This window comes from Poromitra crassiceps, assembly GCF_964638095.1.
Source record: "Poromitra crassiceps genome assembly, chromosome: 8".
NCBI classification, from domain to species: domain Eukaryota; kingdom Metazoa; phylum Chordata; class Actinopteri; order Beryciformes; family Melamphaidae; genus Poromitra; species Poromitra crassiceps.
The window spans coordinates 22,827,219-22,853,099 of NC_139629.1; the positions used below are offsets into that span (position 1 = coordinate 22,827,219).

The window sequence follows — 25,881 nt, forward strand, 5'->3', positions numbered from 1 at the left end:
CGAGGTGAACAGACTTTGCTGTGAGGAGCTGTCAGAAAGTTTCACCTGTCTCTCCTAACTATCCACACATCTCCTGTGCTGCTGACGTATCCTCAGTCTCGCTCCCTTCACGTCTGTGGACGGTAGAGATAGAAACAAACCACCGGGACTTTATTGCTGTCATTACTACAGCCATGCCTAACGCAGGTCACCATCCGAACACAACAGGAACGATACAGGTAACGCTAACAGCGGCTAGCTTCCTATAAACGCTGCTCTCACATAGGTTGTCACTTAAGACCTGCAGCGCTATGTCGAGAACATGGCGGCGGTGGGCGTGCCCGTACGTGAGTGACGTCAATCGAATAAGGTCTATTAGTCCATTTACTATTGAATCAAAATGACCACCATGACTAGTCTGTCAGGTTATAGAATGTCTATGACCACCATGACTAGTCTGCGGCATCACTCAGCGCGGCTCTCAGTACGCTGCGTAATTACACACGCCGTAGCCCCCCCCTCTCTCTCTCTCTCTCTCTCTCTCTCCCGCTGTCCCCATCTCTCTCTTTCTCTCTCTCTCTCACTCTGTCCCTGCTTGCCCACGGCACTCAGCAAGAAAGAAGCTGCTGTCACAGACGTGACGCTGTGGCTTATAAGGGGAGTGGACATGTCATGATCTCACACTTGTGAATACTGTTTTGGGCATAAATACACCTATATGGAGGTTTGCACGAGATGACGCGAAGCGCAGCGGGCCGACACCCCCACAATTAGGGCTTTGCGCTACGCTATTCCAGCGCTAACGCTAACGCAGAATTACCGCCTTTGCGACGATAGAGCCCACAGACTCATAAGGTGAAAATAATACCATCCAACTGTCACAGCTGGTAACTACCCAAATGTATTAGAGAGGATATGAGGGGGCGAGTTGGGATCCATGCTTGCCTTTGCCTCGGGCCCTCAAATAACTACGTCTGCCCCTGCATGGTCCAGCTTCTTTTAACCCCGGCATTATGTCAAGCTTCCACAAGAAAGAAAACAATTGCTCCTTTTCATCTATCAGCAACGTCACACAACCTCATAACCAGCCAGTCACACAAGCTCATAACCAGCCAGTCAGACCAGCTCATAACCAGCCAGTCACACAAGCTCATAACCAGCCAGTCACACAAGCTCATAACCAGCCAGTCACACAAGCTCATAACCAGCCAGTCACACAAGCTCATAACCAGCCAGTCACACAACCTCATAACCAGCCAGTCACACAACCTCATAACCAGCCAGTCACACAACCTCATAACCAGCCAGTCACACAACCTCATAACCAGCCAGTCACACAACCTCATAACCAGCCAGTCACACAAGCTCATAACCAGCCAGTCACACAACCTCATAACCAGCCAGTCACACAACCTCATAACCAGCCAGTCACACAACCTCATAACCAGCCAGTCACACAACCTCATAACCAGCCAGTCACACAACCTCATAACCAGCCAGTCACACAACCTCATAACCAGCCAGTCACACAACCTCATAACCAGCCAGTCACACAACCTCATAACCAGCCAGTCAGACCAGCTCATAACCAGCCAGTCACACAAGCTCATAACCAGCCAGTGCAAATCACACAACCTCATAACCAGCCAGTGCAAATCACACAACCTCATAACCAGCCAGTCACACAAGCTCATAACCAGCCAGTCACACAAGCTGATAACCAGCCAGTCATACAACCTCATAACCAGCCAGTCACACAACCTCATAACCAGCCAGTCGCACAACCTCATAACCAGCCAGTCACACAACCTCATAACCAGCCAGTCATACAACCTCATAACCAGCCAGTCATACAACCTCATAACCAGCCAGTCACACAACCTCATAACCAGCCAGTCACACAACCTCATAACCAGCCAGTCAGACCAGCTCATAACCAGCCAGTCACACAAGCTCATAACCAGCCAGTGCAAATCACACAACCTCATAACCAGCCAGTGCAAATCACACAACCTCATAACCAGCCAGTCACACAAGCTCATAACCAGCCAGTCACACAAGCTGATAACCAGCCAGTCATACAACCTCATAACCAGCCAGTCACACAACCTCATAACCAGCCAGTCATACAACCTCATAACCAGCCAGTCACACAACCTGATAACTAGCCAGTCACACAACCTGATAACTAGCCAGTCACACAACCTGATAACCAGCCAGTCACACAACCTCACAACCAGCCCAGTCACACAATATCATAACCAGCCAGTCACACAACCTCATAAGCAGCCAGTGCAAATGGAGGTGAAGCAAGTGTTGCTGAGCTGTGAAGGCGGGGCTTACCCTCTGTCAGGCCCATGTGAATACTCCAGTAGTTCTGCAGACACTGCAGCTCCTTCTTCATGCCCCTCTTGCAGCGGCAGTCGTAGAGCGGTGAGTCCTGCAGCACCTCCAGCGCCCCCTGGCACTCCTTGGAAGCCAGCATGGTGCTGCGCTCCTTGTCCCCGCCGGACAGGCACTGGCGCATGATGCGGTAGCGCGAGCTGCACTGGCTGTTCTGGTTGCACAGCTCCGAGGCACGGACGCAGTCCAGAGGCTCCCGCCACCCGGGCGGGCCCAGCTCCGCCTCCGACACACAGATGCACACGTCTAGGGGACGAGGAAGAGGAGAGGCAAGACGGGGTTGGAAATGATGCTACGATATTTGTCTAATCTGTATTCATGTGTTTTTTTTATAATCCGTTGTGCGTGTTTGGAGGGGGTAGTAAGTGTCCTTATGTGCACATGGATGTTAATGTCACTAAGTAAAAGAGTTATTGAGTTAGTAGGTGTTTGTGTGGGAGACCCTGCACCTTCTCTCTGCTGTTAAGCTGTTAAACCTTGGGAGGTCCTGGTCAACAATTCTCCCTTTCAATTGGTGTCTGTAAAAACGCCCAGCAGCCACTTCCAGCCCTGTTAGCTCGCTGCTAAGAAACGATAACCTTGCGTGCGTCCTGGTGGCTCACCTGGTAGCACGCGTACGACGGAGTCTCGGTCCTCCATGCGGCCGACGCGGGTTTGAATCCGACCCGAGGTCCTTTGCCGCATGTCATCCTCTCTCTTTCCCCACCTTTCCTGTCTGCCTATACTGTCCTGTCTAAATAAAGGCGAAAATGCCCAAACAACAATCTTAAAAAAAAGAAAAAAGAAACTATAACCTTGGAAGGTGGCCAAGTGGCTTTGTGCTACATCATGAGTTCACCATCTTGAACCATCAGTGGTTCACACCAAATCAGCGTCCCATGAGGCAGCTAGGGGCGGGCTTTAGGTGTGGCAACAGTGCAAAGTGAGCCTGTGATGGATCCTCCAATCACCTGCCAGTTTTGTTTTTTTAAGTGCAGCCCCTTTTTATTAAATGGGTTCCCTAGCGAGTTCCTAGATGGTTATGTGAAACAAAACATCTGGTAGAACCAGGTTAAATAAACTCCTCAATGGAGACATCATTTAACGCAGCGTACCATGGTGTTTGTCCCCATCTATAATTGCAAATCAACTGGAGCCACTGTTTGCCAGGGTCATGACATTTACAGCATTCAATTGCATTGCATTACAGCAGTGGCATTAGCATCCAGGAGCTATCTAAACGAACTGTCAGAGAAGCAAGATGACACTCAATCTGTGTGGAGCGGGCTATGAGCTCTGACAGCACGGCCTGGGCACAGGGTGAGAGAGCGCTCCCGGGATGCACCGAGGGATAAAACAGGTGCTCCCATCTGGAGCAGACAGCTGATTTCAGCAGCATGGACGGACAGCGCCGCTGCACAGGCCGGGGCTGCTGACTTCAGGACCACGGACAGCGCCGCTGCACAGGCTCCCAGACTGCTTTATGTTACAGCTGACACTCCACTTCTTGTCTTGACCCAGGGACCTTTTTATAAGGACACCTGTCTGTCCGGATGAAGGAGCCATTTTAAAGACGGGTGAGAGGGACACAGCGGGGCGTTAATACAGTATGGTGAAGACACTTTAATGTCTCCGTGGGGACATCGGGGTTTTATGAGAAGGCAAGCAATCCCTGTGTGTGTGTGTGTGTGTGTGTGTGTGTGTGTGTGTGTGTGTGTGTGTGTGTGTGTGTGTGTGTGTGTGTGTGTGTGTGTGTGTGTGTGTGTGTGTGTGTGTGTGTGTGTGTGTGTGAGAGAGAGAGAGAGAGAGAGAGAGAGAGAGAGAGAGAGAGAGAGAGAGAGAGAGAGAGAGAGAGAGAGAGAGAGAGAGAGAGAGAGATAGTGCGTGCTGAGGTTATACTCACCCAGCAGCAACACTAAACTAATAATATGAATCCAGTTCATGGCGCGTGGAGCAGTAATCCCACAAGTCACGGAAAAAGAGGAAACGGATGTCTTGAGTTCCCGCGCCGGCCGCTTCACGTCTGTCTCTCCCTCTCTCAACGCTGGAAGCCGGTGCGCCAGGAGAGTAACATCACCACCGACATGGTGGCAGGCAGCAAATAGCCCGCGGGAGACGCGTCTTCCCCGACTCCCCCCGGGAGTCAGTCCCCAGTGCCACTCAACACCGAGGGACGAGCGCTCGCGTCAACCGTTCACGTGAAGGAGCACATTTTATCCGCTGCAGCGCAGGGCGGGATATCCACGCGTGACCCGGGGAAGGCGTTCCATCAACAGGAACGGACACTTAAATTCTTGTAGTTCTTGCGCCTTCTCAAACGACCATATACTCCAACTTCCCCGATTTCCCGGTGGTTCGGTAGTAGGCTATGATGTGGCCGTAGCTGAGAGAGAGAGAGAGAGAGAGAGAGAGAGAGAGAGAGAGAGAGAGAGCTGATGTAGTTAAAGCCTCTGTGAGAGAGGACGTCAGACTGTGTCGCTCCTTCCGTATTTTCCTTCTTTCTTTGCTCTCTCTCCATATGCTTATAATAATGATGTCCGTGTGCGCGCTAGTGTCATGGATGTGTCGTAAAAAGCCGAGCAGCCTGGTGCGTAATGGCACGCGCGACTCCCTCTCTAATCCACTCCAACTGCCTCGTGCGTCCGCATGTCTACCGGAGAGTTCCAGAGCGCGCGTCCGCGGAGGAAAGCCTCTCTTTACCTCCTCGCGCCCAGCCCACAGACGCGCGCGCGCAAAACACACACACACATCAACACAGACACGCGCACACAACCGCGCTTACACACTCAATGTGCGTGCTGCGTGAGGTTACACAGTTCACATCGAAGGCAACGTGTGTGTGTGTGTGTGTGTGTGTGTGTGTGTGTGTGTGTGTGTGTGTGTGTGTGTGTGTGTGTGTGCGCGTGCGTGTGTGTGTGTGTGTGTCTGTCTTTTTGTCTCTCTCTGTGTGTGTGTGTGTGTGTGTGTGTGTGTGTGTCTGTCTGTCTCTCTCTCTCTCTCTCTCTCTCTCTCTCTCTCTCTGTGTGTGTGTGTGTGTGTGTGTGCGTGTGTGTGTGTGTGTGTGTTCCTCTCTCAATTTCAATTCAAATTCCAATAGCTTTATTGGCATGAAAAGCTCGAGCCTATGTGTTTATTGCCAAAGCAAACAAAGTCTACAACAATAATGATTATAATAAAACTATAGCCTATGCAAAATCAAATGCCATAATGCAATAAATGCATAGGGACTTATAACTCAAATATCAATCAACAGTCAGAACATTAGTCTCTCTCACTCTCTGTCTCTATCTAGCTCTCCCTCCCTCCACCTCTCCCTCTCTCTCTCCTCTCATAGGGTGCATGTCAGCCCCGGAGGTTGTAGCCAATTCACATTGAACAAAACCATCACACACACACACACACACACACACACACACACACACACACACACACACCATGACTGGAGCTTCTATGACCCGAGGTGCAGGCCAGCATCAAAGTGAATGACTTTAATACATAAATACACGTAATGCAGCTCCCACGCTATTAAATATACAGCCAACACACAGCCAGGGGGAGCATCTCCACACACACACACACACACACACACACACACACACACACACACACACACACACACACGTGCACGCACACACATCTGGCTTCAAAACCTGGCTTCATATGCGAGCAGAGTGGGCAGGTTAGCCTAGAGTTTTCATTCTGTAGGCTGATTATAAGCCAGTGCTTCTCAACCTGGGGTTCGGGTTCTATCACCGTTAGAGAATGACTGTCAGGAAGAGAATATTTTGCGGTAAGCGCAAGTAAACGCAGTTTGCCCACATCTATGAAAGGAGGCAAAGAGTTTCACCTATTTTCAGATCAACTGTATCAATGAGGGGAAACAAGGTGGGTAAACTACAACTCACCTTGGATCGTTTACCCACCTCTGTATATTACCCCTTCATCTATCCAATAGCACAGTGACACACCTCCATGGTAGCCAATCATCTCGCTGCTGTCTTTTTAAATATGTGTCTCTCTATCCACCAGTGGGCAAATCCTGGCCTCTTTCTATTTCCATCAAATCTGATAATTACTTCTTGCACATTTCTTTGACCCTTTGAACATTTACAAATAATGAAGGATTTTGAAAACTCACTATTAACTATTTTACCATTTGGTACAAGCATTCAATAACTTCAGGTTGAGTGTGTATACAGTATATACAAATTACACACACACACACACACACACACACATATTTATAGATACTGCCGTGCAGCTTACATACGCACAAAAACACAGAAATCGTATATGTTTTAGGCCCTACGATTTTTACACCGCTTCTTCAATAACTGAAGTTATTGAATGCTTGTACCAAATGGTAAAATAGTTAATTGTGAGTTTTCAAAATCCTTCATTATTTGTAAATGTGGTCAAACAAATGTGCAAGAAGTAATTATGCGATTTGATGCAAATAGAAAGAGGCCAGGATTTGCCCACTGGTGGGTAGAGAGACACATATTTAAAAAGACAGCAGCGAGATGATTGGCTACCATTGCTGCCCTAAAATTTAGGGCATCAAACAGCACTTTAGCTATGAATAACATACCAAATCCGAGGAAACTATGGCACCATTCCAGTAGTCTTTGTTTTTCCATGTGTGTTTTCTAGTTTATAGTCATAATGTTCCCTGTTGGATGCAAATATCTGGACAGCAACAGTCCCTCTCCCTAGACAACATCTCCAGTTAGGTGCCTATTAAAACAATGCAATATGATCTCAGAAGCTGAAATATAATAAGGGGTTGGCTTTGGCCCACATCATGACCTTCTACCATCCACCAATAGACTTACCGACTGCAATGCAGAAGAAGCATGTCTATTTATGGACTTGAGAACTTTTCTCTTTTTTTGCTGCATGGAGTCCAATTAAACCTCCTTTCTCTCAAATTTGACCTACAGAATTTGAATGCGGCACCTATACTGAGTCTGACGAGCCTGCAGTTCACCTCAGAGTTTGCTCCTCAGAGTCTGTCCGCATGAGTGATCTGCCAGTCATGGCTCATCAGTTGGCTTAGGTAATTATAAACTATACTATAGGTCCTCCCAGAGCCGTATAGATAGAAGAGTTTCCGACATCTCCATTCACTCCAATGGGCCAGTTTTTTACTCTCAAGAGTTCCAGGAAGTAAGGTCCTGCATTAAGCAGCACTGTCGAGTTGCAGCAAAATAGACAGTTTGTGTTGTACTCTGAAAGGGTTTTCCCCCCCTTGAATCAAATTGTACATTATCAGCTTTATTTTAGCATGCAAAAGTAGCGCGAGACCCATTCCTGGCTGTTCATTGGCTAATGAGTCTCGCATTTTGGTCCTCCGCTGACGCCACTCTCTCTCTAGAGCAGAGGTTCTCAAATGTTTTTCAGCCAAGGACCATTTTAGATTTAAAGCATAAACTATGAAGATTTTGCAAAAAAAAATATATCTATATATTTTTTTTAATTACATTACATTTACATTACGTCATTTAGCAGACGGTTTTGTTTTGTCCAAAGCGACTTGCAATATCACAATTTGTCAACAGTACAGAAAACCACTATGCAACACAATCAATGACAGCCAAGATATTTTGATAGACTAGCACCATGTAGGAAGTAGTTTGAGAAGGAATAAGTAACATGTAGCATTTTTTTTTAATTTAAAAAAAAACTTTTTTTTTAATTCTTTTTCTTTCTTTTTTTACCTGAAAACTTTTCGCGGACCCCCTGGCAAAGTGCCACGGACCCCTGGGGGTCTGCGGACCCCCATTTGAGAACCACTGCTCTAGAGGACACTAGGTCCTCCTATACCACATCTTCAATTTGACTGATCTCACACATTCCTAAATTTGCTTTATATGTACATTATGATGATGATGATGATGATGATTATTAATATTGTTGTTGTTGTTGTTGTTGTTGTTGTTGTTGTTGTTGTTGATGTTATCATCATCATTTTTACCTTTATTTTATAAGTCACTTGAGATCATGTCTTTTTCTAACATGGCCGGCCAAAATGGCAGCATAAAACAAATAAGGCATACCAAAAACAGACACATGACAAGAACATCAAAACACAAAGTTGCGCAAGGGAATAAATGTGAGCTGGAGCGGACAAGATTGAATGGGATTGGGGTATAAGGGTACAAGGTAGGGTAAGAAAGAGGAGGAAAGGGGACGTCTGTAGAGTAAGAGGTAGAAGAGGTGTAGAGGTCAGGTGAAAGCACTCGCCGATACCACGGAGACGCAGGTTCAATTCCCAGCAGCGATACTTCCGGCCTACACACACAATTGGCTGTGTCTGCGGGTGGGAATCCGGAGGGGTATGTGTCCTGGTTGCTGCACTAATTTGGCCGCCCGTTCCTTTAGCCATCGTTAGCAATAACAGTTGATAACAAGGCATTTTGCGGTATTTTACACACACACACACACACACACACACAAACACACAAACACTGCAGCAACATGTCCACAGATAGAAGTTAGACAGTGCTGTGTGTACAGCTGACGTAATGAGACACAAACAAGACAGAAGTGCTAATAAACAGTATTTACTCCGATTGTAACTACTGTTGTTGCGCGGAGCAGCCATCTTGGATTTTGGAGGTCGGGGCTGCTGAGGCTCCGACGAGTTTGGGAGAGAAAATAGGAGCACTGGTGACGTCACCGTCCCAGCTCGACCTTTGAACCGTCACATTCCCATTTCCCAGTTTTAAAGGAATGCCCCACAACACCCCCTCTAATCCAGGGGTTCCCAACCTTTTTTGTGCCAAGTAGATAGATGGAAAAAAAAGTTGCGGACTGGTTGTCAATTTTAATAATAATAAAATATATATATGTATATATTTTTTTTATAAACATAGGCTATAATATTATAGGCTGTGTGGTAGTTGAAACATAATTTCAAGTTGACGTTTATTTATGTTTGTAGTTTGTAAAAAAATGTTTGTAATTTATTTTATTTTTTTGCCAGCTGTTGGTACCAAATGCGTTGCGGCCCGGTACCGGTCCGCGGCCCGGTGGTTGGGAACGACTGCTCTAGTCGGTCGAGGCGCCTGTTCTGGGGGAGGGGAACGTGTGGGAATAGAGTCTGTGATCCTTCCAGGCGCTACATCCTGAATATAAGTATGACACCATACACAGTGAAGCATCCACATTCTCCATCTCATTCTTTGAAATGTCCGTAATCCGATCTTCTAAATCAGATATGGTAATGAAAGCCTGCAGTGTCAGGGGTTTTGGAAGTCCATTCCAGGCAAAAGGCAGCAGAGAACATGAAGGCCCTTTCCCAAACTCAGTGTGAGTTCGGGGCGAGGGATCTGTCAGATGGTTTTGATGAGATAGAAATGTATGAACAGACAACAGATGTAACAGTAAAAAGGGAGTTGACCAATCATTTCTTCAAGAAGGTGTACCAATGAAGCAGCTGGCAGACAGTCAATCAAAGGGGGGCCAGTTAACTTTAGCATACAAAGTGCAATGATGTGATAACAATAATAATACAATGATGTAATACATCTTAATAAAAACTCTCGTAACGGACAAGCCCGTCTTTTATTGTCACACGAACACCACAATACATGCATGCGGCCACAACACACTCATGCTGACGGTGGCCGGTGAAAAGTGTCCTCTGCATTTAACCCATCCAGGCATGTCCTTTCCTCCGAGGGGCAGGCCAGGAGCAGTGGTCGCTTTCTCGTACAGCGCCCGGGGACCAACTTCGTCACTGGTCGGATGACGATGACGATCTGATCTTCTGCATGTTTTTAGTTGGGGGGTTATATATGGAGGAACCCCCTGGGGGGTACGGGGAGAACATGCAAACTCCACACAGAGAGAAAGGCCCTTACGACGAGATAACCCACCTGGGCAGTAGGCACTGAAGATATGGGGGGAACACAACCACAGCACTCACAGTGTCCCAGGCGAGAATCGAACTCAGGACCTTCTAACTGTGAGGCGACAGCTCTACCACTGAGCCACCGTACCCCGCACCGTAAGGCACCATGGTAAGCAGTGTCCAAAATGTGTAGTGAGGTGGAGCAGGCATGTCAAACATCACCATAATCTAAAAGAAAAAAGAAAGTGACAATATAGTTTATTTTTAGGAAAACACGCCTTTTTTCCAAGATAGAACCCCAACTTCACTTTTCTTAACCAGACTGTGTGGTTTAAAGCTGTCATTATCAATTAAAAAGCCTGAGTATTTAAAAATCGATACAACCTGAATTGGACCTTTGTGATACCTTGTGATGTGTGTATCGAGGCAAGACTTTGCATTTTTGTTTTGGACTTTACTTTGTAAAAATTATAATTTTGCATTTCTCCAGATTTAAAACAAGCTGTAGTTGCTGAAGTTGCAATTACATTTCTTTATGTGGGAGGGTCACTATGACTCTGCAGACAGAGAGCCAATGGCAGTAGGGCACTAGAACCTGTAGAAGGCATAAATAGGGGTGGAGCAATTGAGGAAGCCCTTTGTCCCCCATTATCCAAAAGCTGGCAACAGAAGCAGGTTGCTGCTGGTGTGAAACAGATGCAGGGTAAAAACTCATCTTACAGCCTACGTCCCTGCCAATGAGATTTGGCTATAGGCTTAAAACATGCCCTATGTTGTAGGTGTATCGTATGTTTGGCTTGACTGGCAGAGGGAACCCACAAGTAGAAGCGGAGTTGACAAATAATTCCAGTGGAAGGTCATTTCCCACTGAATATTGTATCCGCTTTAACATATATTTTGTTTGTTTTGTTTTGGGTTGCAATTTATTCCAACAATGCCTTTGTCTATTTCAGGTGCCATTTTGTTTAGAGAGTATGGGGAGCTGATTGTGCCATATCATATATTTCAAAGAGGTAACTTATCTGTGCTTGATATAAAGTCTGTTTCATCAAAAATGCTTTTCATTGTGTAATGCAGAGGAAACTAAGAACTGTGTCCTTTTCAGACAACAAGCTGCTGTTTATGGGCCACACTGCTGTAGGCCAACCACTGTTTTCCTGACTCTTAAAATAATCTAGTTACACCACCTCTGTAGGATAGGGGCCAGTCCAGAGTATTTTATATTCACTATGTGTATCATTGTTCAAGTACTGTTCTCCCTCAGCTTTGACCAGAGTAAATTGGTCGGCCCAGGCATAAAGTAAGGTGCACAACTGTGATTGGTGTGCCTTTGGCCTTGATTGTGGCGTTCCTTGGTGTCTTTTGAATATCTGACTTGCTTGTAGTGGTTTGAACCCGAGTCCCATTTGAACTTCAGAGTGTTTGAGGGTTTTACCTCCTTGAGTGTGTATTACTCATAGGGAGTGTGCCACCTTTATGCCTGTGCCATCGCTACTATTTCATGTGTTGCTGATGAATGGAGAGCATACTCACTGGCCTCACTGTTTAGAACACTGTTTTATGTAGGCATTTATTTATTGTTCATGCAGCCCCTGATTCATGTTGCCATACACCCTAAATATATATGGGTGCATTTTAATTACTTATTAGTAGAAATAAATTGATCTTACTTTTGATACACAAGCCTCTGTCTGTCTTCATTCAATTGAAGCCCTGTGTTTGATGTTTTATGGTAACAGGGTCATGTCACATTTACAAGCATTTTGCTAATTTGCCAGAGCCTTTGTCAAAGTAGCAGCACAACAGTAGGCTAAATGACAGTGTCATCGGCATACAAATGAAAGTTTGCATTTTTCAAATTGAGTATAGTTTGGCTGTATGTCTGAGGTATGAGTTCTGGAGCCAGCAGGCCCTTCCTGCTCATAATGAACTGGATGATTTGTTCAATTTGAGATGTGTTCATCCAACCAGCATCTTCTGACTGAAGGCCACCACAGCCCCTCATTATGTCAGATCTGCCAGCAAAGATCAAAGGAGTGTGAGCAGGTCCTGTGCCGCACGTCTGTGCCCCAGCCATGGACAAAAACTCATCTCTGTGTAGAAGACACTTTATGAGTCCTCAAAATCAATCTGATATACGCTGTCTGTCTGTCTGTCTGTCTGTATCTGGCTAATTGTCCGTCTGTCAGTCAGTCTGTCTATCTGTCGGTCTGTCTGTCTCTCTGTCTGTCTATCATCCATCCATCATCCATTCATCATCCAAGGTTACATATCTGTCTATGTATCACAGTATAGGAAACTACTGGCCTAATTTTAATTAATCTGATGTATGCATCTTACTGTAAACTAGAGTCAGCATTTAGAAAACAACAGTGCTTACCCTAGGGGAGTCTAGCTATGAACGGAATGCTTTGAACAGGCTAATTTCTCATATAACCCTAAACGCTCCCCCTGATGCACTCTCCTGAAATTAATTATTCGGTTTGTCACATGATGGAACAGAAGCACATGATTGGCCCAGAGGTGTCACTGCATGATTGGTGAGTTGAATATTGACTGTAGTGCTTGTCACTTTTGCAGTAGTTCTTTGAACTGAAATCATAGAGACATGCAAGTGAGTGACTGTACAAGAAGCAGGTTATCATAAACAAAATGGTGATATCTTACAACCAGACTCAAGTGAACAAGCCCACAGTTCCAGTAGTTTACTGAATAAGCTGTGTGTGTTTACATTGCTGTGGCTGTGAATATCTGAGGAGCCTGAAGAGTGAGTTATTTAAAGGGTGGCTTTACAGATGATCAACCCACTTTGTATCATAATGTTAATATAAGCAGATGGGCAGTGTTTACCTTCGCTATGTTTTCCACAGAGAAATATCCTCCATTTGTCGGCTTGCAGAAACTCTTCCCCTGGCAGCTACAAGTCATTAAGGCTCGTTAAGGCTCTGGATGTGCTGCATACTTAATAAATAAAAATAAACAATAACAGCCGCACTGGAAGCCCAGTCGACAGCCCATCGGAGCAGATTCCGCGTCTCGAGCAGAGCTTCTGCAGTTCCGTCGTCACAAGTTCCGTTGTGACGTAAAACGCGTCACAGCAGAGCATTTTGCCAGAGGAGGAAATGAGAGCTCTCTGTGTGGAAAACAGAGAGAGAAGGTAAACACTGCCCATCTGCTCATAGTAACGGTAATGATACAAAGTGGGTTGATCATCGGTAAAGCCATCCTTTAACTTAAGATATGTGGCCCTGCAATATCAAAATTTAATAACCCAACGTATAGGATTTCTTTCATATCAAGCATATCAGCATATCAGCATTTACGTCACATTAGTGCCACAGATCAAAATCTCGGATCAAAATCTGAGAATATTTTTTATTGTCAGATCCCCCTCAAGGACCAGCCCAGTCGCCACAATAAAATGTTGATTGATTGATTGAATGGATATAGAAGACAATAAGGGATTACAAGGGATGACATGTAAAAGTGTGAACACTTGCTATATTTCCAACATGGTCCCTGGTCTTATAAAAATAAGACAGACAGTAACACATACTGTAACATAACACCATATAAAGTTTAACAATCATCTAAAACAAGTAGCAAGATCCTATAGGATAAAAATAGACAATAATAGACAAAAAACCCCAAAAGAAAACAGGTAGGCACCATTGGTCTAACCTAAACCCCAAAAATGCATCAAGATCAAAAGGGCTTATAGAGGGAGCCTTCACGGAAAAACAATCCCGACCCAACCCGCACACGATCCCACACACATGCGAAAACTGCAAACAGTTGCATACCCCTATCAACATTGCACAACATTTCTAGATACGTATAATAGGTCGCTTTCACATATAAGCTGGTGGACTCGGTGCGATTCGGGGGGGGTGAAGCTGCAACATTGTTGTGATTTTCATTTGGTCTGGTTCTCTTTCACACAGCAATTTGTCACAAGCGCACCAAACTTTCTGAACAATCACGTGGTCGAAACAGTCACTCGTCTATTGGACAGAATAGAGAAGGGAAATCTCTCCTCTCTTCAGCAGGCTTCTTGCCTGGCTGAATATTTGACAAGAATGTGCCCAATATGAGCAGCAGATGAGGCAGCAAGCTGTTGAACATTTCATTCTGCAGATGAGACGAGTAGCCTACCCAGCAAACATTTTCACGTATAACGACCGTCTGCTGCATGTCAAACCACTACATCTAGTCAGGGTCTAATTATATATTCTGAATGGAAATCTTAGCGACGTAATTCCTCTACTTCCCCACAACGTGTCCAGATTCGACATCGAAGGATTCGATCCTGCGGCGCACGCTTCGCAGTCATGTGTCTTATCCATTAGGCCACGGAATTAGTTACAAATACTACGGATTTGGTCATATATAGAGATACTTAACATTGAGCACTTGGCATTTTGACGGTCCCTACTGGAAGTTGCATTGATAGGCTAGCTGCCTCGCTAATTCTGTTTCATGATTTCAACCAGCGATGAGACAGGTATATTTATATCATTTACGATAATGTAACCAAGGTGACTTTAGCAGACAGCATAGCACATCCAAAACCCACAACACTGCGTTATGGCAAGAGAAATGGGACAATACCACAGGATTCAGGAAGTTTGTGATAAATACAAGCCCATAGCAAGAGACACTTGCACTTATATGACATAAACGTGTTTTCATATTAAAAAAAGAAAAGGGCGTTCAATAAAAGTCGTCATTGCAGGTGGAGTGCATGTCACACTGTGAGTATCTGATCACACAACAGGTAAATTGTCAATCAAATGTCATTTTATTCAACAAAAACACAAAAGACACCTACATGTGGTGTTTTCAAAGCAATATGAGGTCAATATTTTTTGTTTTGAAGTGACAGTCTAAACGTTACTTTGGAGGAATGTGGAGAGAACGTCAGACTTAGATGGTAGATGCCAAACCACAATTCTATCGTCTGGTGATGTCGCGGTCAAGACGATGTTTGCTGGGATCAGATGCACTGGCGCTCTTGTGTTTAGTGCTTTTGCTTTCACACAACAAACGGACCGCGCCAGGGTTCACTTGGAAGCGAATTCCGAGAGCCACGTTTTCAAGCGGACCAGAGTTTGGCCCAATCCCAATTCTTTTCTTAACCCTCAATCTTAACCCTCAAGCTCAACTCTCAATCTTAGTAGCCCTAAGAAGGGCTATCTTGCGACTTTAAAATGGGACAGCCCTTAAAGGCAGATACGTCTTCAGACTGTGGGGGGCAGCAATATGCCAAAGCTCCGGATCCAGTCTGTCAATTCAAAAGAAGAGGAAAAAAGCATCCGTACAAATATTTCCTTGATAATATAGATGTAGAAATTACGATAACCATTGTATTATCTTAGTTTAAATGTCATTTTATAGATTTCCGTTTTGGAGCCTAACACATTTGTTGTTGCTAACTATCGATAGTCAGTAGCCGTGCTGGTCAAGCCATATTATTATTATTATATTATAACATTGTTAACGTTGTTACGAAATGCCATAATTCTCGGTGGTAATGTCGTTGTTGAGTTGTTTTTATCAAGATACAGCCTACGTGTAATGCAACGCACCACAAAACAAGTGGGGGCTAGAATGACCGTGCTTTCCGACGTGAGGGCTGGCTTGACTGCAGTTAAACACTGCAGTTAAACACTGCAGTTAAACACTGCAGTTAAACACTGCAGTCAAGCCAGCCCTCACGTCGGAAAGCACGGTCATTCTAGCCCCCACTCGTTAGCAACAACAATTGTTGTTAGGATTCCAAAACGGAAATCCATAAAATGACATTAAACTAAGCTAATACAATGGTTATCGTAATTTTTACATCTCTATTAACAAGGAAATACTTAACTTTGTAGGGCTACTTTTTTCCTCCTTTCGCCGCCATCTTCCATCAGAATGGATCTAGCTGATGACACGCAAGGGATTCTGGGATCGCACTCACCGCCAAGTGTGGTCGTGGACAATCTCAAAACTGAGGGCCGTAGACCCCTCAAACTCGACCCTTAACTTAACAAAGTGAGAATCGGGACAGCACTAGCACTTCGCGGGAGTGCGCATTTTTGAGACTGAGGGTTAAGATAGGAATTGGGATTGGGCCAAAATTGTTCCGCCCCAGAGTTCGTTTGCGCTTTCACACCACCCCAAACAAATCGCACTATCCGAGGAAACGAACTCTGGCGCGGTTAAAGCGGACTAAACAGTTTATATGTGAAAGCGACCTTCATCTCTCCCCAGACTCAAATACGTTCAATCACTGTGCTCCACATACTACATAATACAGTCTGTGCCATTCCGCAGCCGCAACTACTGTTTTGAGGGCGGGTCTAAGGGTTCAACATTGAATGACTGACAGGTCGTAGTAGCACCAATGAGAGAGTGGTTTGTTTTCCAAAGTCAACAGAGTCAGGTTGGGTGGGCGCGTGCCTGATCGCTAAAGTCGTTTAGGGTGGGACGCCAGATTGCTGGTACAGTATGTGTCCTGGTCGCTGCAATAGCGCCTCCTCTGGTCGGTCGGGGGGCCTGGTCGGGGTGGATGGGAACTGGTGGGAATAGCATGATCCTCCCACTGTCAGGTGAAAAGAAGCAGCTGGCAACTACGCATGTGTTGGAGGAAGCATGGTGCTAGTCTCGGCTCTCCCCATCGGCAGAGGGTGGAGCAGCGACCGGGGCAGCCAATAGGGGAGCATGGGGACAAATTGGCCAAGTATAATTGGGGAGAAAATGGGAGAAATCAGAAAAAAAGGGACAGTCTGCTATTGAAATAGCATGGTGGAAAGTAAGGCCACTGTGGATGGGAGTGCGCTCTTGCGGAGGGCGTAAACATTTGCATTCGACACCGGATTCAATTCCCAGAATTTCCAAAGTTTACATTTCAACCGTAAGGCACATTTAACATTTTTGATATTTAATCCTAACGCAAACCTTCACCTTCACCTTTTTTTAAATTTCCATAACGTTTTTAAATTAATGTTGGAAATGTGCGAAATTTTCAGATTAACCGACGTTTTCAAATGAAGATTGGAAACACTCCTGTGGATGGAGGACTTGTTAAAATGTATGCAACATATTTTGGGGTTCAGAAACTGGTGATCCCCGGACCCCACATTAGTACATAGCACAATCTGCAGATTCTTTTTTTCTTAAAAAAAAATTACTCCCATATTTTTCTCCTATAACCTTCTCCATGGTGTATCATCTGGAGGAGACCTTTCAGGCAGGAGGGGCAACTTTGAAGTTCAGCAAATGGAAAAAGGTCAAAAGGCAGAGTCCTCTGCATGGGCCAGCTATCCAAGCTGTCCAGGTCTGGGGGTTATAGTTTCCAGCTGATATGCACCAATCAAACTCATGACAGCAAAGCTTGTTCATATAGATAAGGTATGGAATGGAGAGGCATACAAAATGCAGGTCCAGGCTCTCAAGGATGTTTGAAAAATGTGAAGGACCTTTAATTCAACGGGCTAAAATACACCAACGCCTGTCGGCTTCTAGTGTAATAATGTCGTTCATTCAGTGTTCAGCATATTCTACATCATGTGGATTGATTTATAGAAGCCGTTGGCACATAATGCTTGGAAACATCGCCTACAGCGACGTGTCAGCTGTTGCCACATTGCAAACGCAGAAGCACTGGAGAAGCCTTATAGCCTCATGGTGATTTGGCTGCATAACAATCATCCTTACATCACGAGATAACTGCTCCCATAAAAACCTCTTTGTGTCTTAAAGGAACACAACATTTTGGGAGATTCGCCTATTTATTTTGCATATGCATTTGCATATTCCTGATAGAAAGATGAGAAGATACTACATGCCCTTCTCTTCTCGGTGCGTGCAGAAAACATTATGGAATATTCATATATTTAAATGGCAATTGATCTATGGTTGAGCCTTCACATACGCGGGGGGCAAGTAAGTGAATGGAATACAGTGTGTATGTAGAGATGGAAAATACATCAAGAAGTATTTTGATATAAATTTAAAATACTTGCTAATTTTTTAGCAAGCGGGTCAACTAGTTCTATGAAAAAAACTGATAAAGAGCTGCAACGATTACTCAATTCATCATTTCATTATTTCCAAATATTAAATGAATTGCCAACTATTTTGATAATCTATTAATCATTTTGAGCCATTTCTTTAAGGGAAAAAAAAATCCTAATTCTCTGATTCCAGCTTCTCAAATGTGAAATGTTCTTCTTTCTTTAGCCCTCTGACGGTAAATCCTCTCTTTAGTCCTCTGTCACAGTATTCTCCTTTGTGTTTAGCTCCAGGTTCAGTCTGATGTTTGACAACACAATGAACAGCACTCTGAGACAGCTCCAGCTTCAGTCTGATGTTTTACAACACAATGAACAGCACTCTGAGACAGCTCCAGGTTCAGTCTGATGTTTTACAACACAATGAACAGCACTCTGAGACAGCTCCAGCTTCAGTCTGATGTTTGACAACACAATGAACAGCACTCTGAGACAGCTCCAGGTTCAGTCTGATGTTTTACAACACAATGAACAGCACTCTGAGACAGCTCCAGCTTCAGTCTGATGTTTTACAACACAATGAACAGCACTCTGAGACAGCTCCAGGTTCAGTCTGTTTTACAACACAATGAACAGCACTCTGAGACAGCTCCAGGTTCAGTCTGATGTTTTACAACACAATGAACAGCACTCTGAGACAGCTCCAGGTTCAGTCTGATGTTTTACAACACAATGAACAGCACTCTGAGACAGCTCCAGGTTCAGTCTGTCATCACCTTCCCTCACTTTCCCTTTCACATGACCTCTACTCTTTCATTCCCATTTTCCATTTTCCATTCCACCTCACATCTGCTCCAGCCTGCTCGCGTTTGTTCCCGCAAAGCTACAATCTCCACGGACCCTAACCCTAACCCTTTAAACGAAGCGGCAGTTAATTTGAAAACCTTGCCGCCTTTCCAACGTTAACAACTTGGTTAAGGTTATAGGATTATGGTTTGGGTTATAGGCTTTAGGCTTAAATAACAAAAAGGGGTAAATATGACTTAGCGTTTAAATGTAGACTTTAGACTATATGGAGGACTGGAAGAGTCATGTGGAAGGTAATAAAGTGTTTCATTAATTATCACTGGACACGCTGGGACGCGAACACAGCCCTCTGGTGTGAAAGGAAAGATGTTTTACATCCTCCATCCTCCCTGACCACAACACCCTTATTCAATCGCAGCCTCTATGACGTTGATATGTAACTAGAAACATGATCTGTAATGTATTTTTGCTTCAGAAAGGTGATATTCTGGAGAAACGTCCATGCCGACATTCTATTCTGTATTATGTCTCTCTCTCTCTCTCTCTCTGTCAATATGGCACAGGAGCGGAACCCTGAACTTGCTGCTACATGTAACAGTGACCTGTTTTACCTTGGTGCCTCGGCTCTAATTCAATTACCACAACCGCTAGAAAAGGCAATTAAGTCTGATGAATAATTAACGCTGATTAATGAGGTGAAGTTAGAGCTCTACATCGCTGATAGAGTGATTGAACAATGTTAGGAGGGCACAATTACTTCGCCGTGGAATGAAATGAATCACACCAGCAGTTATGAAATGAATCAGCAGTTAAAAGAAGATTCGCCGGTCCTTGGGTAAGTTGGGCCAGAGGTTAATGTCCTGGTAAACAGCACCAAGAATCATAAAACATTTGATCCTATCAGAACTAATGGGTGTGTGTGTGTGTGTGTGTGTGTGTGTGTGTGCGCGCGTGTGTGCGTGCGCGTGCGTGTGTGCGTGTGTCTGTGTGTGCGTGCGTGCGTGCATGCGTGTGTGAGTGATGTAAAGTCAAACCTAATAGCACATGTCATGCACAGTGTGAACTGGTCAATTAATTTTTGAATTGTATTGATTGCTTTAACAGTGTCGAACGGGCTGGCTCCAGGATATCTCTGCATTTCTATCATCTTGTATTAAAGTTACTTACGTGCGGATCAGCAGACATGAAGACTTCTCATTGTTCTACATTTATGATGAAGTTATCGTTTCTTCACTATTGAGTGTGTGTGTGTGTGTGTGTGTGTGTGTGTGTGTGTTTGTGCACGTGTGTGCGTGTTGCGTGCGCGCACGTGTGTGTATGTGTGCACGCGTAATGAATGGTTGCAACAAAGACAACCTGGTTTTCATGGCATTCAGTTTTCATATAATCCATACATGCATGACCTTTATATTGGTGCTTGTTGAGAGTAGCTGCTGGTAGCATCTTTGCAGGTAGCATCTATGTGACTGACTGATCAGACTGCGTTTTTGGCATGTTAATTGATTCCATGTCATGAAATGATTAAATGGAAACTGTACTGTAAGGAGTGGGGTGGGAGTTGTCTTTCGTGCAGGCATAATAACACTTAAAGGGACAGTTCACCCCAAAAAATGAAAATTCTGTCATCATCTCCTCGCTCATGCCAGCAGGTGAAGTTTGACAGAATTCTCATTTTGGGGTGAATCGTTCCTTTAACCTAACAGTGCTTTATTGAATACAAACTTTTGAACCATTTGATGTTTTCCCCTCGTGATGGGGAGAAGATAATGGGCCAAAAGTAGATAGGAGATGTATATTTTCTGAATGGCCTAGTGGTGGGGGTGTAGATGAACGACAGCATACGGACACAGCTGATGAGATAGTAAAGACTGCATTGATTTCTGATGTGATGAGGGGTAGATGGATGATGTGGAACCACAGAGGTGTAACCTCACCTGATTAGGTGGGAGGAGAGAGAGGCAGAGATGAAATGGATTTGAGTGAAGTCGTCTCCCAGAGTAAATTAACCAACACATTCTCATTCCAGCAGCGGGTGTTAACCATGTGTGTCAGACGCGCCTGGTTGGGGTGAGGCAACGGTCACGTGACGCCTTGGGGTTCCTTCCCCACAGTCCTCCAGCCACACTCCTTCCACACAGTCCTCCCCAGACACACACTCCTTCCCCACAGTCCTCCAGCCACACTCCTTCCACACAGTCCTCCCCAGACACACACTCCTTCCACACAGTCCTCCCCAGACACACACTCCTTCCTCACAGTCCTCCAGCCACACACTCCTTCCACACAGTCCTCCCCAGACACACACTCCTTCCTCACAGTCCTCCAGCCACACACCCCTTCCCCCATGCACACACTCAACCCTGCCCTACTCAGGAGCCACATTGACAAAAAAATATTTTTGCAAGAGCAACAATCCAAAAACGTCCCTTTCCTGCCTGAAACCAGTTGGGTTCTATTTGAGTCTCACCAGCTCTTCAGCCCTGAGCTCTGCACCTTTCAAAAAGTCGCTACTGAACCTCGTGTGCTTTGTTTTGTGATGGTGCTGCAATTTGGACCTTTTGAATAGTGAAATGCAATCACAAAGCAGACAGATGTATTGCCCCCAACCCATGATGGACACGAAGAACAACTCGAGTTCCCAGTCCTCTTTTTAATGTTCGACATTTCTCTTCATATTTCAGTTTCTATTCTTTAGCCATTTTAGGTTCATGCTAAGCTATTTGCCCAGCGTGATGGAGTTTGCAGTTGTGTCACGCACACGGGTACCTGTGAGCCTCAACATCGCCCAAGGTGCGCGACAGAGTGACAGTATTTGAAGACGTCGGAGTGAGAATGGGTTGAATTAACCTCAACCTAACTTGACTGCCTTGTTTGTGAAGCATAATGATTGTTTCATTTTGTCCTCATGTGTTGTGCATTATTCATTTGTACGTATATGTTTATACACATAAACATGTGTGTGTGTGTGCGTGTGCGCGTGCACGTGCGCGTGTGTGTGTGTGTGTGTGTGTGCGCGCGCGTGTGTGTGTGCGCGCACGTGCGTGTGTGTGTGTGTGTGTGCGCGCGCACACGTGCGTGTGTGTGTGTGCACACGTGCATGTGTGTGTGTTTGTGTGTGCACGCAATTCAATATTTTGGATGAGTAACTGAGCATGGCCCAGTGTGGGCGTGGCATGGCCCAGTGTGGGCGTGGCATGGCCCAGAGTGGGCGTGGCATTGCCCAGAGTTGAATCTGATATTTAGTTGAAGCGAAAAATAATTCTGACGTGGTTCTGGTGAAAAGACAAGGAGGCAACTGTGAAATCCCACTTCAATCATGAGAGACGAGAATGAAAGTTCACAATCAACTTGAATGATAGAACAAAACAAGATGAAGGTTTGAAGTATGGCTCCATGATGACGCTCCTCCAGCGATGAGGAGAGGAGGGCGTCAGCAATGCATATATCATAGAAATCCCCCCCATGGGCCCTCGCTCTGGAGCCATGACGTTGGTGGTGGCAGGGGTCAGGGGAGGAGGCGGGGCAACCCGACCGGAACACAGGCAGGACAGCGACGGCAGAGGAGAACATGTCGGTATAAGAAGCCAACCCACATAATAAAACACAGCACTTCAAATACTCTTTAGGTTATTGGTTCAGCGGCAAAGCGAGGGGAGGAGATGGCTTGATTGGATAGGAAAGAGGTATGAATGAGACTGGGCATGGATAGCTGAATGAATAGGCAGGAATTGGAATGGCTAAGTAGTCTATACAGTACATGACTGAAATTAGTCTGAGATACGCAAATCAAGATAAAAAGGTTGTTTGTTTGTTTTGGGGGGTCACTTTTCCCATCTTATACAAGTTTAGATGCACTCAATATAACAAACAACAGTTTTATAGGCTCACTAAATACTTATAATCTCTTAGCAAACTAAGCTTGTTCAGGGCAAACCAAGCTTGTTCACCAACTTCTCCCTGATTCTCTCTGAATGTTGCTTTTAGGAGTACCAACATTCAAATATTTTCAGATTTGTATGATCACATGATTGTATGACACATCATGTGAAAGCTTACAATCTACACTTTCTTAATCTAAAAAAAAAAGGGAACTTGGGCTACTTGTTACCCAAAACACCAGTCCATGTCACAATTGTGTACAACTGCTTATATTAGCCAGAAGCAGATAATTGAAGAAGCTGCCGTGCGGGTGAGAAATAAAAAGGTTGACCTGCATATCTGCATTGAATCTGTCTCTTTGCACTGATTGACAATGTCAGCAATGTTTCTCTCATGGTGTTGAAGTAAGAGGTGCAGGTTTAGCAGCAGAGACAATCTAATAAAAGCGTTTGCGGAAAAGCTATTGGCCCCAATCCCATTTCTTATTTTTACCCCTACCGCTCATTTTCATTTTGCCCCTCACTCCCCCCCCCCCCCCACCCCCACCCCACTCTTGTCCTTCAGAACTGAGCCACAAGGGGAAGGGGTTGAAATCTTTACCTAGGAAATGGGACACCACTCGTTACATCATCGTTTTTGCCAAACTGGGATAATAAAGCTATTTCTGGTTCAAAGAGATTGAATGAAGTCTGCAGATTCTCCCGTAGATACACTATATTTTGTCATCATGGTACATATTTTCCACAAATGAAATTATTAAACTCATGAGCCATACAAACTTATTTTAATATTTAAACTGTTGTGGGAAAACGTTTCATGAAACAGTATAGTATTTTATTAGTTGGTTGGTGAAATCGGCTCGAGCCAGAGAAACTCCGGCTGAGCGTGCCCATGGCACATCCTCTCCAGACTCCCCACCCGGTGGATGTCTTGTATATCTAATACCTAATATATATATATATATATATATATATAGGCATCGCACAAAATATACATGTGTGTGTGTGTGTGTGTGTGCGTGCGTGTGTGTGTGTGCGCGTGTGTGTGTGCGCGCGTGTGTGTAGGTGTGTCCGTGTGCGTGTGTGTTCATTGTGTTCATGTGTGTCGTTATATCGGAGTAGGTGAAGGAGATTTAAGGCACGTTTGACGTTACTGCCATTCTTGATGTTTTGCATGTAAGGTTGTGTGATGATGTGAGTGATGAGGAGAGAGTGGAATAAAAGAGAATCATTGTGTCTGTTTTTTTGTCAGCATATTTGCACTTATCCCAGTGACACGCCGTACTTGATGATTTGAGGCCACTACAATCCAGAGCCGACTCATATTGAAAGTATCCAATTAAGGCTTGTTGGTGGTGGCAGTCTATTGGGTAATGCTGATAATGCCGTTTGTGTGTGTTTGATTTGTGCGCCTGCGTTTGTGTGTCTTTGTTTGTGTATGACTACAGTGTGTGTGACTAAGGTATTAAAGCCCCAGAGAATTCTGTTGGAGGATCAGGTGTGTGTGTGTGTGTGTGTGTGTGTGTGTGTGTGTGTGTGTGTGTGTGTGTGTGTGTGTGTGTGTGTGTGTGCGTGTGCATGGGGAGATTAAAAATATATATTTAATTTCATTAATTTATGTAGGGACAGATATCATGATATGTACCACAGCATTTTAGCCTATAGTTTGCAATGCCTGTCCCTAGATGTTATTTACTTATATATTCCTAAAGTCAAACATTTTCCTCCAGGTAAAGGCCCCAATATAGAACTTTTTTTAAAACCTTAATATAATAGCTTTTAAATCATTTCGATGGTACACTGACTTCTAATAGGCCCTTTTCGCAGCAACCATTTTGAGGCGGTAAAGCACGAAGCAAAGCAGGCATAACCAATAACATTGACGAGTGCTCTGGCACTGGAACACCTAAATGGAATGGAACCATCATTAATGGTATTGGTTATACCTTCTTTACTTCCTGAATTACCACCTCAAAACGGTTGTTGTGAAATGGGTCGATGGGGGGGAATGGCAGCTCTATCATTCCCTTCTGCATGTCCTGCCACAGCTCCTACTGCTATTTACCATTAACTCCTTATCCACTGCCCTCCCAATTCAATAAAGTCTATTGTGAGATGTGATGTGAGATGTTTCCCTCCTTTTTTGTCTCCAGTTTCATCTCTGCTTACCACACAGTGAGGTGGAATTCATCTCTGTTTACCACACAGTGAGGTGGAATTCATCTCCACTTACCACACAGTGAGGTGTACGGTAATTCATCTCTGTTTACCACACAGTGAGGTGGAATTCATCTCCACTTACCACACAGTGATGTGGAATTCATCTCTGTTTACCACACAGTGAGGTGGAATTCATCTCTGTTTACCACACAGTGAGGTGTACGGTAATTCATCTCTGTTTACCACACAGTGAGGTGGAATTCATCTCCACTTACCACACAGTGAGGTGGAATTCATCTCTGTTTACCACACAGTGAGGTGGAATTCATCTCTGTTTACCACACAGTGAGGTGGAATTCATCTCTGTTTACCACACAGTGAGGTGGAATTCATCTCCACTTACCACACAGTGAGGTGGAATTCATCTCCACTTACCACACAGTGAGGTGGAATTCATCTCTGTTTACCACACAGTGAGGTGGAATTCATCTCCACTTACCACACAGTGAGGTGGAATTCATCTCCACTTACCACACAGTGAGGTGGAATTCATCTCTGTTTACCACACAGTGAGGTGGAATTCATCTCCACTTACCACACAGTGAGGTGGAATTCATCTCCACTTACCACACAGTGAGGTGGAATTCATCTCCACTTACCACACAGTGAGGTGGAATTCATCTCCACTTACCACACAGTGAGGTGGAATTCATCTCCACTTACCACACAGTGAGGTGGAATTCATCTCCACTTACCACACAGTGAGGTGGAATTCATCTCCACTTACCACACAGTGAGGTGGAATTCATCTCCACTTACC

The 25,881-nt window shown here is 44.8% G+C and overlaps 1 protein-coding gene across 1 annotated transcript in view; it reads right to left on the bottom strand.

Annotated features, from left to right (window-relative positions):
• The window catches only part of gfra2b (GDNF family receptor alpha 2b), a gene marked incomplete at both ends in the record, with an annotated part of 180,497 nt that extends 177,476 nt beyond the window's left edge, over window positions 1-3,021 (bottom strand). The window contains 2 exons of the mRNA XM_083641113.1: window positions 2,323-2,628; window positions 2,985-3,021. Coding sequence (XP_083497239.1) covers window positions 2,323-2,628; window positions 2,985-3,021 — 343 coding nt within the window. The remainder of the gene's footprint in view (window positions 1-2,322; window positions 2,629-2,984) is intronic.
• Between the last annotated feature and the right edge of the window lie 22,860 nt (window positions 3,022-25,881).